Source organism: Chrysoperla carnea, chromosome 1, assembly GCF_905475395.1.
Source record: "Chrysoperla carnea chromosome 1, inChrCarn1.1, whole genome shotgun sequence".
NCBI classification, from domain to species: domain Eukaryota; kingdom Metazoa; phylum Arthropoda; class Insecta; order Neuroptera; family Chrysopidae; genus Chrysoperla; species Chrysoperla carnea.
The window spans coordinates 67687571-67705338 of NC_058337.1; the positions used below are offsets into that span (position 1 = coordinate 67687571).

The window sequence follows — 17768 nt, forward strand, 5'->3', positions numbered from 1 at the left end:
CATGTATAGCTGTCTTCGTCTCTCTTATACGTCTACAACACTGTCTCGTACTACCTCTGTCACTGCGGTCAATAATTAACTTATTGTGTTTTCTACGTCTATATAGGTATATGTCTATGTCTTTTCTATGCCTATGTCTATGGTATATCTTATCTCTAAGTAAACGAATTGAAGAAATGGATTTTTTTACTAATTATGATAGTTTCAATTTGCTTTCTGACAATGTGAATTACATATTAAAATAAATCTCCAAATATTTTTGAACAAATGTAATCAGAAAGTACAATGTACACCATATGCTTTTACGATAATAAGAATTTTTTTTACATTTAAGTGCTTTTTAAAAAATAACTGTTTTATTATTTTACTAAGCCTTATTTTAGTTAAGTTATTTTTTCATAGACCCCTTCATAAAATAGCTTTCAACAGAATTATCTTAATAAAGTCTTTTTTTAGAATTTTATTATGATTCCTTCCCGACATTACACATTTTATTCGCCAATAAAATGACTAATATCTGGGATTTGCATATTTTTATATCGTTTTACGAGAATTTTCAATAAATAAATGACAAATTTCAGTTATAAAGTATACAATTATTTGTTTTAATTAATTTATTAAAATTCGTTACAGATAATTAAAATGATTAAAAAAACATAATTTAAATTTTATATAATTTTTACAACAAATTAAATCAACAGTGTATGATTCATTAATTTTTTCTGATTAAAACAATAATAAATTTAAAAAAAAATTGTTTAACAAAATTAATTTTTCGTTTTAATGAAATTTGTTCCATCGATTGACCGACCGCAGGGGCTATACTTACGTAAATTATATGATTTTTATCATTATTATTTTTGTTGGTATTTTAAAAATATTAAATTATCATAATTAACATATTCATCTGAAATACATAAATTATTAAAATTCGTGTATGTTCATTAACTTTAATCAGAGCTAGTATTTGATTAAAATAATAGTTTTATTTGTGGAATGAAATACTAATTTTTTTTAAATATTAGTTTTGGTGTCTAGCCACTTTTTGTAGCCGTTGAATGTCTATGACTGCACTAAAATTTCTTGTATATATTATTTTAAAGGAGCTTGGCTCTGAATTGGTGCCAAGATACCTTTTTTGGTTAGAAGTTGAATTCAGTCATTCAGTGCATAAAAATACATTAAAAACAAGTGAAAACAAACAAATGACTAAGTTAATTGTTGAAACACCATGCATAGACAGTGTTGATTACTCTATCACATTACACATACTTACATGTCACACATGAATAGCTGACATTCCCATATAATACATACTATATAATTTACGCCTAATTTGTGCCCTCACGGGTAAACAGTGGTGTTTACGAAAAAATATTTCAAACAAAAGTTGGTTATTTTTTTATAAGGAATATTTTTTACATTTAAACTTTTGTTCTATCTCCAACGGATTACAAGATGAGTCCTACGGACCCAAGACCCAATTGACCTATTATGCTCATTTACGAACTCGACCTCACTTTTTACGTCCTGAGTACGATGTAATTTCAGCTTGATATCATTTTTCGTTTTTGAGTTATCGTGTTGACAGACAGACGGGCAGAAGGATAGACAACCGAAAATGGACGAATTAGGTGATTTTATAAACACATATACCAAAATTTTGTTCCTAGCATCAATATTTTTAAGCGTTACAAACTTGGGACTAAACTTAGTATACCTTGCATATTACATGTATGCATGGTATAAAAACTTTGATGTAGCCATGGACATCTATCAGCTACGAGCTCTGTAGTTTGGCTCCTAGATAAGGTATGATTTTAATAATTTACAAAGAATTTTCTACACAAATATTAAAATTGCTGAATGTTTTAATTAACATGGGCTTGTAAAAAAAAGCAATAAAACCTACTTATATTTAAATATAGACTAAAATTAATCAAAAAATTTTTTTAATAATTGTAAATAAAATCTGTCAATCAATAGCTTTACAAACTTAGGCTAGAACTATAAAAAATGTTAACCTCCCTAAGTATTTTTTTTTTGTCCTACCAAAGTCCCAATTTCTACGCGCCGCTCTAGGCAGTCTTTTCAGCACACCTTGATGTTATTACACAACGATTACTATTATCTATTACCATTATATCATGAGGAAAATTTTTTTCCAACAAACACTCACCCATGCGTACGCACACTGACTATGACTCGTAAGGATATGTTATCTTTATAAAAATTTTCGGACAGTTTACAGGATCGGGGAAGTTAAAAAGAACATTTATTCTCCAAACTCAATAAATATTAAACACTCCTTATATAATTTTATTGCGTTTCCTACTTGCATGCAACCAACATTCACATCTCCAATATATTAATTTATTCATTATACTACAGCTACGTATGCAACCAGCAACAGTAACGATGATTATTTATTATTGCATTACTATTTGTAAAATTTATGTAGCGTATACATTCGAGGCATTATTATTCAATGATTTTACCTTGAGCTAAATAATTCAAATGGCTTTTTTATTGAATTTTGTTTATTTAGCGAAACATTGGTAAACTCTTTATTTCTTTCTTCGTTGAATACATTCCATCTTGTTGTTTTTTAAGAACATTAAAAACTAAGTCATTAGATATATTTTAAGAAGCAGAAATGCATGGGTAATCTTATAAATGATATCATTACTATTTTTTACTCTAATTAATTTTTTGTAATCATAACATTCCACAGTTATTCTTTCGCCTTAATTAAATTTTTTTGGAAACAGCATGTTATTCGCTGATAACGAAGCGTTCTATACGTTAAATAATTTTTCTTATCGGGTAAGTACCTAGTTTTTGAGTGAATAATCATTCTATTATAATGTACCCACAAACTTGTATCCTCTTTTTCACCTTCTTAAGTTTTAGTTAAATTTTTTTAAATTCTTTGTTAGTGCTCACCTACAGTGTCAAAATAATCAATTTTCAATTTCATTTTGAAATGTAAGAAGTATAATATCTGATAACCTTGGTTAAACAGATGCCCATAAATTGACCATACTATTTTTTTATTTTAATTTTCTTTTAAATATATCTTTATAAACTATAGCTCATGTGTTATTGCGGTGTATGAGGTATATTATTATTGTTATTGTAAAGTTTCATTCAAATCCATTCAGTACTTTTTTGCGTGAAAGCGTAACAAACAAACAAACAACATTTATATCTTTCACATTTATAATATATAGTGCTTAATTTACAATATACAAAAGGCTCAAGATATAAAAAAACAACTCAAATAACTTTACAAAAAATCTATCAAATCTATCTAACCAAAATGTTCAAGCAATTTTATTGGTTTTTGCTAAGAAAGCCAAAAGTTCGGAGTTTAATTCAGGCAGATGTCTAGTTTTCATTTTCTCACTATACTTACATGAAAAATTAATTGTAGATCACAAAAAATTTGCTTACTTATTTAAAAACAATTTTTTAATCAAAATACCAAGGTAGTATGTAGTAATATAATAAAACTTTTGATTAACAAAGTTTTTTTATTATATAACTATAATAAAGCTATATATGTCAACAAAAGATAATTATATACTATATATGAACATTAATTTCCATGAAAAATTTAATAGAAATGCCATACAAATAATATTTACACCACGAAAGATAAAATTTTAATTAAATAAGAAAAAAAAAAAAAGAATTAAATTATTATAATGTAATAATTGTTTTATGAGCAATCATAATAATAAAAACCGAGCGTTGAATAATGCTTAGTCCACGCAGGTCTGGCATTGGTGGTTTTGCCAAATTTTCTTTTGAAATTAATTCAAAAAAATTTTTATTATATTTTTAAAAATAAAATTAAGATTTATTCAAAACTATGACGTTCAATTTTCTCTTAGTACTTCAAAATATCTTCCACTTCGAAATAATTTGGAGAGAGGTTTTCTTTTCAGATTTGAACTTTCATACAGTTCCGTTGTAAAGGACTGAACAAATATAACTTGTTACAGAAAATTATTATTACTTATTTTCTTAAGAATTACAAGATTTCAAATATAGTGGCTTATGAAACATTTTGAAACAATCATTTTAAAAATATGTTATGTTTATTCCGCTACAAAATCCTAAATATAACCTTTAGTTTGAATTTCAACTACATAACGAGAGGCTTATTTCATGTTTAATCCAGTATCAGTTATCTCCTTTACATCGAAAAAGATATTTTTCAATAAAGTATATGTTTCGGGAATGATGTGCTTCTAACATGGATTCTTCTAACAACAAAAGGCTATTTTAAATTTTAATTAAAAAAATTTAAAATATTCAAAACCATTACCTGGTCTACAATTGAAAGATTAGATTTAATTTTTTTGTCAAACTAGTTTTCCTGGTATTAATGAGGTGACAGTTTGATAACAGTTTAAAAAATGGTGATAATTAACTAAAACCGTTATAAGTGCAGCAGACGATAAGGCTGAATGATTATTACCGTGGATTGTTGCAGTTCAAAAAGTAGAATTGTTTCATCACCTTAGTTCTAAAACCGTAGAAATCTTCAATGGGCTGGTAAAGAAGTGTTGTATTGCTTTTTCAAAAAAATTTTAAAACAGACTCTTTCGATTCCTTATTCGTACAAACAGTTCTTTATTTTTGCAACTTTAAGGCTTCAAAATATAGTCAATCATTTATAAAAACTGTTGTCAAAAGTGGTTTCAAAACGTCATCGCTGTTTCATACTCTATTTACAATCATTTTTTATTAATTTTTTATACACTCACATAAATGATATAATTATTTTTATTAATATATAACATTTCTAGTAGGTATATTTTTATTTGAATGCGAGGTTTCCCATTAAGAGGTTTAATATTTAAGTTCGCTCCGTTTTTGTCCTGCCAAAGATAGGGATATTCTGAAAATTTTGCGACAACATGTTTGCGAGCCCAAAAAATTTTGCGAGCCCGAGCCGAGGCGTACTTAGTTAAAAGATCAAATTTTAATATTACAAAATTAGAGTGCTCAAAGATAATATTCAGGCTAACAATCATGAAAGACAACAGCCAATATGCGGCTCAATAATATAGTTCTTCCAAAAAATCGAAATTTAACTAACATTAACTACAATGGCATAGAGACAGATACTGGTAAGGTATAGAGACAGATACTACACTATCTTTGTTAGCATAAGTAATATTACAGTACTGAATAGTGCTATCCACCAGAAGTATTGTGGGTATCACTAAGTAGTATGAGCTTGAAACTTTTACTGCATTGACTCATCCGCCATAACTATTGCAATGTCACTATTTCTTCAATGGTCAAGTCAGTATGGCGTTCACACCGATACTGACATAGTGATATCCACAAAAAATTTCTTACCATGTACCATTGCCGTGACGATTATTTAAGCGATATCGCGTTCCACAAGTTAATTGATAATTTTACTGAAATCTGAACTAAAAATATAGTTACGTATTTTGTAACTAAGAAATGACACGTCCTAAAGGAAAACCCTCAATATTATTAAATATCTACTGTTATACTAAAACAGAAGTAAAAACAACATACATTTTACCTCCGACAGTTTTTAAATGAAAAACTGTTCTCATTTTTTATATTTACTTTCTATAATGTAATTTATATTTTATTTCTCTATTTCTCCAGGCAACTTTTGTAGCTTAATGTTTTTCTATATATTAAGCTACTATGTGAAATATTTCATTTTTTGGAGTGTTGGTTATTTTTTTCAAAGATATTTTGCGTTTAAAGAAAGAAAGGTTACCCGTTAAGAATGTAGAAATTCTCATTTAGGTTGGATGTTCTTCCTACATTATGATTAGAAGCATAGTTGAATAAAATTAACATTTTATTAAATAAAAAAAAAAAATAAATAAAAAAAAGTTTATATACAGTAGAGTCTCTATAATAGGAACACTCGATAATCGGAAATGTCCAGGAATTAGAACACTTTTCGCTCAACCGTACCTAAACTAAATTCCCCGAACTAAAAAAAACGGGTGTTATCAGTTTGACCGCTATGTGATGTGTGTCAGTCTGTGGCATCGTAGCACCCAAGCGGATGAACCAATTTTTTTTTTGGTTTCGTTTGAAAGGTAATTTAACGGAGAGTGTTCCTACCTATGTTTCAGGAACACACATAGTTGTCAAATTTATAACACTCCTTTTTTTAGTTCGTGGGTTAAAAATACATACATTCCAATTATTTTTTAATATGCTTTATTTGATTTATATTATAATAAATTTTTCATAGTAATAATAATATTATAATAAAGTTTTCATGCTAGTAATTGGAATCCTCCTGGTTTTTATTGAGTACTAAAAATTATATTTTGATTTTAAAGATAGTAAGGTTGGTTAATTTTGAGGGGTAATTTATTTAGGTGAGTATACTTTTTCAAATTGTAGCATGTGACATATCAACCAAAATAAATCTTGATGAGGAGCAAAAAAAAATGATGATATTTTTCATAATTTAAATTGGAGGTAGGTATAGTGTGGAAAATTTATGAAAATTGACCATTCTGCTCTTTTATCACCAAAAATCATACAACACAGCATATTGGATTTTATTGAAAGATTACACGAATATCTAAACGGAAATTACTAGTTTTTAAATTTCCAGGAAATGGAAAATAAACGTGATCATTTTTTTATAAACATAACGAAAAAAAAAAGTTTTATATAACATTTTATGTATTCGTGAAAGACACAATTTTCAAAATTTTGTTTATGTATACGACAAGGTAGAACTAAAAAAGAGACCATATCCGCAACAATTTTCCATTAGTGCAGAACATTTTTCACTGTCAAGCGAATTTTTCAGAATTAGAAAGATTTATGCACTTGGTCAATTTTTTTTTTTTTTTTTTTTTTTTTTTTTTTAATATACCAGAAATTGTTTCACAAATAAATTTATATTTTTTTTTGTATACTGTTGCAATTAACAATTTTTGAAAATGATTTAATACACAAAATTACGTGTGCAAATTTCCAAACAATCAAATATTTATATTTCAAAAATTAATTATTACGGAAAAATTTTTGGCATGTACTCAAAGCATATAAATTTCGTAATAAATTATACTTGAAATAAACCAGATGGTATTTTCATAGAAATGTATTTACTAAGTATGTGTATTATTTATTCTATTAAAGAAATATTTAGTCATTCGAATAACATATATTCTTATCCTCGTAACCTATTTGACACACGTGCCTATTTAAATCCCAATTACTATAAATTTTAAAGATATTAATCTCTTTTAAAATTAATTATTACTTTTAATACTATTAAATTTGAATTTATAAGCCATGCGTATCCATACTTCTTTTACTGTGAGAATGAAACCTTATGCGCACACACGATGCCATTTTGTCATATCTTTCTTTATCATAGAAAAATTAAATATAAAGAAAGGAACACATCTTTTTGAGTATTTGATTTTGAGCCTTAATAAGCCCCAAGAATCTTACATTTAGATGCATTAGTTAATTTGATAGTCATCCACTTTTAAAAACTTACTTAAATGTAACTGTCAATACTTTGAACATTTTCTATCAATTACGATGAAAAAGAAATTTTCATCTCATACTTCCAACCCCAACCACCAATTGGTGGGTAAATGAGATACTACTAACAGACTATAATAACAATGAGTGACCTAGTGCCATATTCCAACCACTAGATAACCCTGTCAACCGAGGCAAAGAAGTGTATAGTTTAGAAGGTATATCAAACACGTTTTAGTACCTTTTTTTATATAGGGTGTCATTAATATCTTTTATTTTAAAAAGAAAGGAATAACAACTTAAAACAAAACAATTTTTTTATTTAATACTTAAATTTGGTCTTATTCGATTTTACCATCGTATATCTCGAAAAAGACAAGGCTTTAAACATTGTGGTTTATATTGGCAATAAATCCATTGACGAAAACCCATTGTAAATGTAATTTCAAAAATTGTATAGCAAAATTTTTTTTCAGTATCATAAAGTGAAAATTGTAATAATTATGTAATACCGTTAATTTTGAATCACTTTATAAATTGATTAATTGAAATAAGTTTTTAAAATAAATTTCTTTTAGTGAATAAAGTAAGGTCAAGGATTATGATGTAATGGTTTTTATTTATGCCCATAAATATTAATTATTACTAATATATATAAAGCTGTTGCGGTAAAAGTGTTTGAAAGAAATCGAAAGATTTATAATATCAATTTTATCTTAATGGATTTAATTCATTTCAATGCGCAGTCTGTAGCAAATACATTTTTTTTTCATAATAAAGTCAATAAAAATAGCTAATGAAATAGATTTTGAAAAGTTGTTAATTTAAACTACATGCTACTGGTTTTTTTTTTTATAAGGTTATTAGATCACTAATGCACAAAAATGTGAATTTTTTATAAAGTATTTTCGTTTCCTGGCATTATTAATATCCTGCAGGCATTATTGTATTTTTTATTTAGAAAGTAAAAAAATGTTCGATTGATTAGCCATACTAATTAGAGTTAGTTTATTTCAGATTGGACAGGTAGTTTAAGTTTCAAGGAAGTTATTGTTCATGTTCTACCTTTTTAAAATATATTTAGTTTTTATCCGTTATGAACGTTAATTAGTAAAACTCCAACTCCAATCGATTTTCCCAAAATTTAAAGGGGAAGAAATTAATAACTAATCCGCTTATTACTGTTTTAATCCTAGAATATCGGCTTATTCAGCAAAATTTTTTGTTTCAAAATTGGATATAATAGTAGGTATATTTGTATTTTTTAACACGAAACTGTTTTAATTTTCTATTTTTTCGTTAATATTTGGAAGGTACATGCAGTTCTAAAGATTAAAAAATTTGAGGAACGAAAATGCTCAAATAAAAATCATTGAGTGACGTAATCCGTTTAATTTACAATGTTTTAAAAAGTGTAGTAAATATAAATTTAATTTACATTGTTTTAAAATAGCTTGCCTGTTTTTATAATCCTTTTTACCACGCAAACATGGCACACTGAATCTATGAAAACATTCTTAGGGAATAATTTTTGTTTTAATCGTTTTATTTAAATATATATTAAACAATAAAAAGTCTTTTTAGCGAATTTCAATATTATTTATGATATTAGATCAATTGATTAAGAGTTGGTGATTTTTTTTTTTAAATAAACTTAATCTCGAAAAAAAAATGTTCTGGCTACATCATGTAAATAGATAAAATCATCGAAATATTTTAATTCTCATCATTTTTATTGTGTATATTTACTAATCGAATAACCTTAAGTCGATACATAATTTAATTAGTTATAAATATTTAATGGAATATTATAGTACATTAAAATTAATTGCTTATTTTTAAAGTCACAAGTACAACTTTTAAATAAAGTTTTAAATTTTATTTTACGCTACAAAAATTAATTAAATGTCTTAATATGGTGTTTAACAGTTTATACATATTTATTTTTTTTTTATTACTTTTAAAATTTTTGTTGTCATTAAAAATCAGTTTGTTAAGTTTCATGTCAGATTCGAAATGTATTTTCCCACTACAAAGGCAAAAATAAATTTTAAATGCCTTTAAAGCAAACAATTTTTAAAGGTAGGCATACAGGCAACTGACTTAGATCATCACTAAGAACAAACAAACCCAACAAGAGTCAATACGACATAAAATCGACCCATACATTTCGAAGCTATTGGTGCTTTGTTTGAACTGAATCGATCGCCACGTCAATAGTGTCCAAAATGAACAACAAAACAATGCTTTCTCTTCGCAGAAAAACACCGCTTTCCCGCCGCAGGAAAATAATATTCTTCATCTTCCTTACTCTCACTTATGCCACCCCTCCCTCAAACACTCGTAATGTAAATCAATAAAAACAGTCGAATAAATAGGCTATGGCCGGAACAATGTTTTTGAAAACGTCTCAATAATAAATCATGCTGATAGAAGTATAAGATACATTCAATTTTCTGAAAAGATAAATTCATTCCTCTGCTCTTGAAGAGTTTCAAATATCTTTGCAAAAATATTTCACAAAGGCTTATAAAATTTGCTAAGCCATATATTTTTAAACTAAATAAAATAATTCAATTTGGAAACGAAGGATAATTTGATGATAAAGACAAAACATTAATAGTCGATTTATTAACAAAAAAATCGATTAAATTTGAACTAAATAATGACATACCTTGTGATGCCTACACAAATTTAAGATTAGAAAGTAAGCCAGCCATAAGAAAAATGATAGTAATTAACTAGATACTGTGTACACGCGTGTATTAAATTATTTTTAATGAATATATAGTGATAGATGTAATTTAATGGATAGTTTAATATAAGCTAATAGTATGTCTATTTAGACCTGCTCAAATAATCATATAACATTAAATAGAATTTTATAAAACTTTGATTATTTAGTCATTCTTCATGTCATAATCTCTGCCACGATACTTCGTGGTAATACGACAGACAATAATAGACCGAGCACAACAAAGACAGAATGTGTTTCCTGTTAGTATATTTTTGTTTGTAAAATAAACATGGCTGAGGTAGACTTTAGGCGAACGCCCTAAAACCAGCGATAAACCACCAATTTATTCAGAAGTTCGACTGTTATCAGAATTTTTTCTGAGCATAGCAGCAAATAATAAATATCCTAAATATAGCCACATTCTTTTCATTAAAATATTTTGATTGTTTACAATGTTCAATAACGTGTAGTAATTGCATGTATATCTACACATATTATATACCTACAGGAGATCCATTAAAAATATGCTTTATCCTTTAGCTAATAGGAATATTCTTTGAATGTAAGGAATCAACATTTATTTGATTTAACTAATTTAAAAAAAATGGAAAATTTTAATTTTAATTAGTCCCAATCTAAAACAAGTGAACATTTGACTGAGTTAATAGTTGAAATACCCTGTATAGAAAGTATTGAATGTTAGCGCTTACATTATTTTTAATAAATTAGAAAAGTTTAAAAAACAATTATGGCGGACGAAAAGCCACCATTTGTTTTGCCAAAATTATCGAAAGTATTTTCTAAATTTATTTCCGTTTTTCGAGAATCTTTCACAAGACCACTATTAGAAGCTACCTGAAACTTTTGAACCAATCTTTTATAATTTTGAAGAAATTGGACCCCAAAGTTTTGTCCTAATTTGTGCCCTCACGGGTAAACAGTTATGTTTGCGAAAAAAATTTTCTAACAAAAGTTGTTTATTTTTTATAAAGAGTTAAACTTTTATTCTATCTCTAACTGTTTTCAAGATGGGCTCTACGGACCCAAGAACTCATTGACCATGCTGCTCATTTACGAACTCAAACTCACTTATTTCATCTTGAGCATAATATACAAAGTTCAGCTTGATATTTCTTTTGGTTTATGAGTTATCGTGTTGATGGACGGTCAACACGATAATTTAAGTCAAATTAAGTTAATAAAGTTTTTCTTGCTGAGTACTCCAAGTCGGTAGGTGTATCAAGATAAGACACAAGGATGCATATTTTCATATAAACGCTACACAGGTCTATGAGGAAATACATTATTATTTCTTTTTTTTACGTTTGTGTTGTCTCTCTTTAAAATTGATTAGTTCGTTTTAAATTTTTCTCCAATGAATACAGGGAAAAATTAATGCCACTATTTAATGCCAAAATTAAATTATTTCAAATTATTGAATATTTTGAATCATACTGTACTTATTCAAATAAATAAATTGATTTAAATTTATGAAAATTTTATTTAATAATTTTATTTAAAATAAATAAATTTAAAAAAAAAGACATTAATTATTATTTATTGCCGCGCCGTTTAAACTTAAATGACATTTATTATGTTTAATAATAATTCATACTTTTGTTTAATTATTACCCAATATTGTCAAATACGCAGTGGAGTTTAAGGTTTAATTTTAAACTACCGCATAGAATAGTTGGTAGAAAAATCTAAAACTTCTTACAATTTTCTGATAAAATACTTCATAAACATCTGTTTGGAAGGTACTAGCGTCTAAAAGGTTTTGTAAAAAGCTTAAAATTTAAGTAAATATTAAAAAATTTTATTTTAAAAGTGAGTGTGGCTTTGCTCTCACAATTAAAATCGTTAGGGTTTTAAAATAAAGTTCAAACAAAGAATTTTTTTTAACTTGATTTGATTCAAATAAGGGCATAAATATCAAAATCAAAATTTTTACAAACCTTAGTAGAAAATATTTTGCTTTAATATTAATTAACAAATTTTTACCTGCATTTATCTAAATATTATAAATAAAAGTCGTAGTTCTTATCAAGGTAAAAATATTTCTAATTTTAACAAAGTTCCGTTTTAAAAGAATTGCAATAGGTGTCTATTTTAGAAGAATAAATTAATATCTTAAAGGAAGTGAGAGTAAAACATGGTAATTTTAAAAATTACTGCCAATGTGACACATTTCTGACAAAAATTTGTCTACTATGCAGAATATTATTATAAAATTATATATTATTAAGATTTATTAAAATTATTTTGAGAGAGTGTAAGTGTAAAGTTACTTTTAATAAAATAATTTTTATTCGAAAAACAGTAGATTATATTTAATTTCAAGTAACTCGTTTCTGAGGAAAATAACATATTTTAGAGCAAACTACTACGTAATTTTCTACAGTAGTATGTTATTTAACCAGCCAAAAAACTAAAAAGTAAAAAGTTAGACGTGATAAAATCCTGATTTAAAATTATATAAAATACAAACGAAAATACAAATAAGAATAAAAATCAAAGTTAAATTTTATTTAACCTTCTGTTGACTTTAATAAAGTAATCAATTCTTTCTTTCCTATTGTTACAGAAAAGAATCAAATAAAAATGGTTTTATTGGAAGAACAAAATCGAAAATCAATGCACAATAACAAACAAAATATGAGAACAACATGTTCACCATATACAACAATAGAAGCAGTCCGACAATGTTATCGAAACAAACAGAAAATGAATGCGTATTTAATAGCAATTTTGGTTACATTTTTATTAATCGATATAAGTGATGCCTGTTCGTGTAGTTTTGATCATCCACAGTTCCATGCGTGCAAAGCTGATTTTGGTATGTATAGAAAGCTTTTAAATTGTTATTTTTACTTGCTTTGATTCCTATTATTCTTGACTTTGCAATTATAGTATAAACATTTAAAATAATGCAAGACACATTTAGTTAATAATAGCTTTTAATGTTTTTTTATTGAAGGAAGTATGTGATTAGTTTTAGTGATATATCCTACAATTTACCCGGAGATAAAAATAATATCCCTAAATATAATTCTTGATGACGATATCCATTCGATAATTACAAAAAAAAACAGCATTTGCTGAATATTTTTTAACGAATTATACTTTTTCTAAAGTGAAAAAAAACTGTACAGAAACAATTGTCTGAGTTAATTGTTTAAATACCCTGTATAGAGAGTGTTAAAAGAATTCAAAAATACTAACACAACTTTCCCACCCTTTCGGCCACATTATATAGGCGAAAATTTTTTTTATGTTTGAATGTGGTATATTCAAAAATTGCGTATTTTCATACAAAATGTCAACCACGTGTCCCGTATATTCAATAGACACCTCACGAATATATAAAAATATAAGCCAATATAATTAATAATATATCTTATTATCTTAAATTTTTTTCAGTTATTGCTGCTACATTCCAAAGATCATCCAAAATAAGTGAATATGAAGTAGCCTACAAATTTCGACTACGAAAGATTTTTAAAGTATGTTACGCTTTATTAAAATGTTAAAATTATTTTTAACATATTCTCAATTATTCCTATTTAATTTTTAGGCATCACCTGAAGCTGAAGCTTTATTAAAATATGGAAAAATTTTAGCGCCTTCTGAGGAATCGATGTGTGGTTTATATAAGGATACGTTTGAACCAAAACAAACTTATCTAGTTACTGGCCGTGTTTCATATGGTAGAGAAAACTTTAATAGTCATATTTGTACAGTGCCACATACCAAATTATTACATGAAAAAAATTATAAGCAAGCGCACATTGAAAAATATATAAAACAGCACGGATGCCAATGCGAGGTAAGAAAACTTTTAATTTTTCACATATTTAGCGAAAAAATTAGCATTTATATCAATTAATGATGTACGAGCGCCAGGTCAATTTTTTAATAAAGATCATTTTTTTTATATGAAGTTGGATTAAGTCTAAACAAATTCTGAAAACTTTAGGGGGGGAGGGGGTTCCATCATAACTTAAGTTAAAAAAATTTTTTTTAATGTCCCAATTGATATATCAGAAGTGGTTTGTAGCATGATTAGATTATTAAAAGAGTAGGCTTTAGACGTTTCATTCAATTATTTAAAAGGTATTGTTGTAAATTACTATGGTTTCTTTATATATGTGTTTATTCAAAACCTAATAAAATCTAGTTTAAATAGTATTGTAGTTTTATTTTAAGCCAATTTTTTTCCTCAATAAAAAATTTTGATTGTAATAAATATTAGGTTTTATTATACTTTTTTTTTTTTAATTACAGATATCCAAACGATCCCGACGAAAGTTTACCTTTAGAGGTTTGCAGCCAATCAACAAAACCGAATCTTTATGCCATATTGAAAAATATGGTGAGAAACAAATTGTAAGAGGTACAGTCAAAACAATGAAGTTAGTTATGAATTTGTGTAACTATAATCGTAAATGGCAACATCTTACTAAGCGACAACAGAAAGGCTTCAAAAAGCTGTACTATTATGGATGTGACTGCGAGGTAAGAAAATTATAAATTTTGTGTTTTTATACAGTTCAAGAATGTAATTTGTGATAAATAAATAGCCTCAATAATATAAAATCTGATTCTTGAAAGTAGGCGGAAACCTCTTTTTTGGTACTAAATTTTTCAGGACCCGCTGTCTCGCAGGACTTATATTTTATTATGTAGTAAATAAACCTAGTATCATATCGTTAAAACCTATTATTACATAGCTATATTATATCAGGTGTATCAGAATAAAGGATCAATAATCTAGGGCATGATATGGTACACCCAAACAAGTATTTTGGTATATGGAACATGTTTCTCCAAATTCTCCCCATCAGAGCTACAGGCATTAAAAATTTTCTATTCTGTGTCCAATGGATTTTGAGCAAAAGTTGTTGGTATTTTTGCTTTATCTTTAACAGATTGTGAGAGATATAGCAAAATTACTAAACAACTATTGAAGATGGAACAAAAGCTTCAAAAGAATGCTTGCTAGGTGAATCTTATCATCGCCTAGATTATTTATCATATATTCTGATTCATCCGGTATAGATATTTATATTTGATATAGTTTCAAAATATTACAACGGCCGCGATGACAGTGATATAACCCAGGAAAGGCACTAACCGAAATTATTACTTCTTATTTAAGTGTGTAACGTTCTTTAAATAAATATGTTTATGGCTATGCGCGAGTTCATAAAAAGTTTTATTTTTATTGCGGTGTGATATTTACTTTCTGCGTGAGTTTGTACGTTTGTATGTAGGCATCCCATAAATAACGATTAATTATAGTTTATTAGACTTTAGAAGTTTTTTGTTATTGAGATTTAGATTTTAGTTATTGATATTGACAATATGATTTGTTTTCAGTTGGAAAAAACAAACTCAAAACCAGAGTCAGAACAAAGTAAACTTGGTTGTCCATATTCCATATCATCCGTGTGTACACTAAGAAACGGTATATGTATGCCAGATAAAAATGGCCTATGTAATTGGTCACAAAGTATTTCCCAAGAAGAATGTTGGGAAGAATGGAGAGCATCAAAGAGAGATCAAACCAAAATATCAGATATCATGTAACCACGAATATAATTGATATTTTTGGAACAAAATCATTTCTTGTTAATATTTTTTAAATGGGGTGAGCTGAGGGGAGTATACACCATGACCAAACATGATATTAAGTATATTTTAAAATTTATTTTAACCTGAACACAAATTAAATATAATGCAAAATTTGGATTTTAAGCACTTTATTTTACATGTGTAGAATATGTTTCTAACGTTTGGTGCATTCTTCCTGACACACCATGTATTATTAATTATATGTATAATTATTATTTGTTATATTTATTATTATTATAAAAATAAAAAATAACTTTTAACAAACAAAAATAATATTAATTTTTAGGCTCTCTGTTATCAGGTAGGAAGGATGTGTACATAGAGCTTTCGAAAATAAAGGAAAGTCTCTTGGATTAAGAACCAGCCCAGAAAACTTCGTTTAATTTACTAAAGCTGATAATTTGAGCATTGGTTATAGTAGTTGTGTTCACACACATACTGCGGTCAGCCAAGCGAACGATAGAACAGGGTTCAGATAAATGCTATCGAAACTGTTAAGTTTTACGTGATACTAAAATGAGTTTACTAAACCTGAATATTGTAATACAGATTTTATATTGCATATAAATAACAGTTTTGATTGTCAGTCAGTTAGGGGTTAGAACAGGGCTGGTCAGTCAGCCCTTATTTATGAACAAAATATACATCAGATTCATTTATGATTTCTGTAGTATTTAAATGAATTTATTAAAGCTATTATACAGCTTTTATATATTGCATATAGATAACAGTAATATCAGTCAGTCCATCAAATGTTAGAACAGGCCTGATCAGTCGGCTCTTATTTATGTTTATAAGGGCTGACTGACAATCCCTGTTCTAACACCTAACTAACTGACAATCATAACTGTTATTTATATGTAATATACAATCTGTATAACAAAATTCAACTTTAGTAAATTCATTTTAGTATCACATAAAACTTAACCGTTTCGATCGCATATATCTGACTCGCTTGACTGACCGCAGTATGTTTGTACACAATTACTATAACCAAACCTCAAATGATCAACTCTAGTTAATTCAACGAATTTTTTTGGCCTGGCTCTTCCATTATCTTATAGTTAATAAAAGTACAGTGTTAAAAATAGATAGCCTTGTAAATAAGCACAAATTTTAATGAATTCAAGATGGCCTTGAAGTAAAGCATTATTCAAGTATGGCCATTATCTAAATTCTGTATGATTTTCTTATTTTAAATTAATATCATTAGCTATTTTTGGTCCATACTGCATTTTAAAATGACCAGTGACTTTTAATCACCTTCTAGTTTTGTAGCTATTTCTTTTTTTACATTGCAGAAATAATAACAATAATTAACTATTCTTACTTTGCATATTAAATTTATTTTTCATTTACAAACTATTATTTTCTGCAATAATATTGGTAACAAAGACAGAGTAAATTTTTTGAAATCGAATTTGGCACTTTAGCATCTTGATATTGGATATTTTCCAACTGTCGGACTATAGATGTACCTTGGTTTTTTTTTAAATTTATAACTTAAATAGGGCGGCTCTATCAATATTAACCTTGCTTAGTGTCGATAGACTATATCTAAAGACTTGATCGAAATAAGTCTAAGAAATGTACGCTTGGTTAATTCCTCAATTTTAACAATGCGTTGATAAACAATTTTGGATTTCACAATAAAGCTACTGTTGTAGCTTGAATCAATTTTCCATTTTTTTATTTGTAGCATTTCTTTTGCATACCTTTTGCATAATGCAGTTTATTTATATAATTTGCTTGCCAAGTTTTTATTTATTTTGTTTATTTTTAGCGTAACAATTTTAGCACGTAAGTTTTTCATATGTACCTTATTGTATAATGTTTAGATGAAAAAAAGAAAACTGTTTTTCCT

At 27.1% G+C, this 17768-nt stretch overlaps 2 protein-coding genes across 4 annotated transcripts in view; one reads left to right on the top strand and one right to left on the bottom strand.

Moving 5' to 3' along the window:
• LOC123297255 (metalloproteinase inhibitor 4) overlaps positions 1-17209 on the top strand; it is a 92713-nt gene extending 75504 nt beyond the window's left edge. For all 3 annotated transcript variants that reach the window (XM_044878858.1, XM_044878865.1, XM_044878850.1), the window contains 5 exons: positions 12855-13106; positions 13691-13773; positions 13845-14096; positions 14555-14785; positions 15650-17209. In XM_044878858.1, the coding sequence (XP_044734793.1) occupies positions 12872-13106; positions 13691-13773; positions 13845-14096; positions 14555-14785; positions 15650-15859 (1011 nt within the window). In that variant the 5' untranslated portion in view covers positions 12855-12871 and the 3' untranslated portion in view covers positions 15860-17209. The remainder of the gene's footprint in view (positions 1-12854; positions 13107-13690; positions 13774-13844; positions 14097-14554; positions 14786-15649) is intronic.
• The window catches only part of LOC123290467 (synapsin), a 178138-nt gene that overhangs the window by 112548 nt on the left and 47822 nt on the right, over positions 1-17768 (bottom strand). The gene's annotated exons all lie outside the window — the stretch shown is intronic.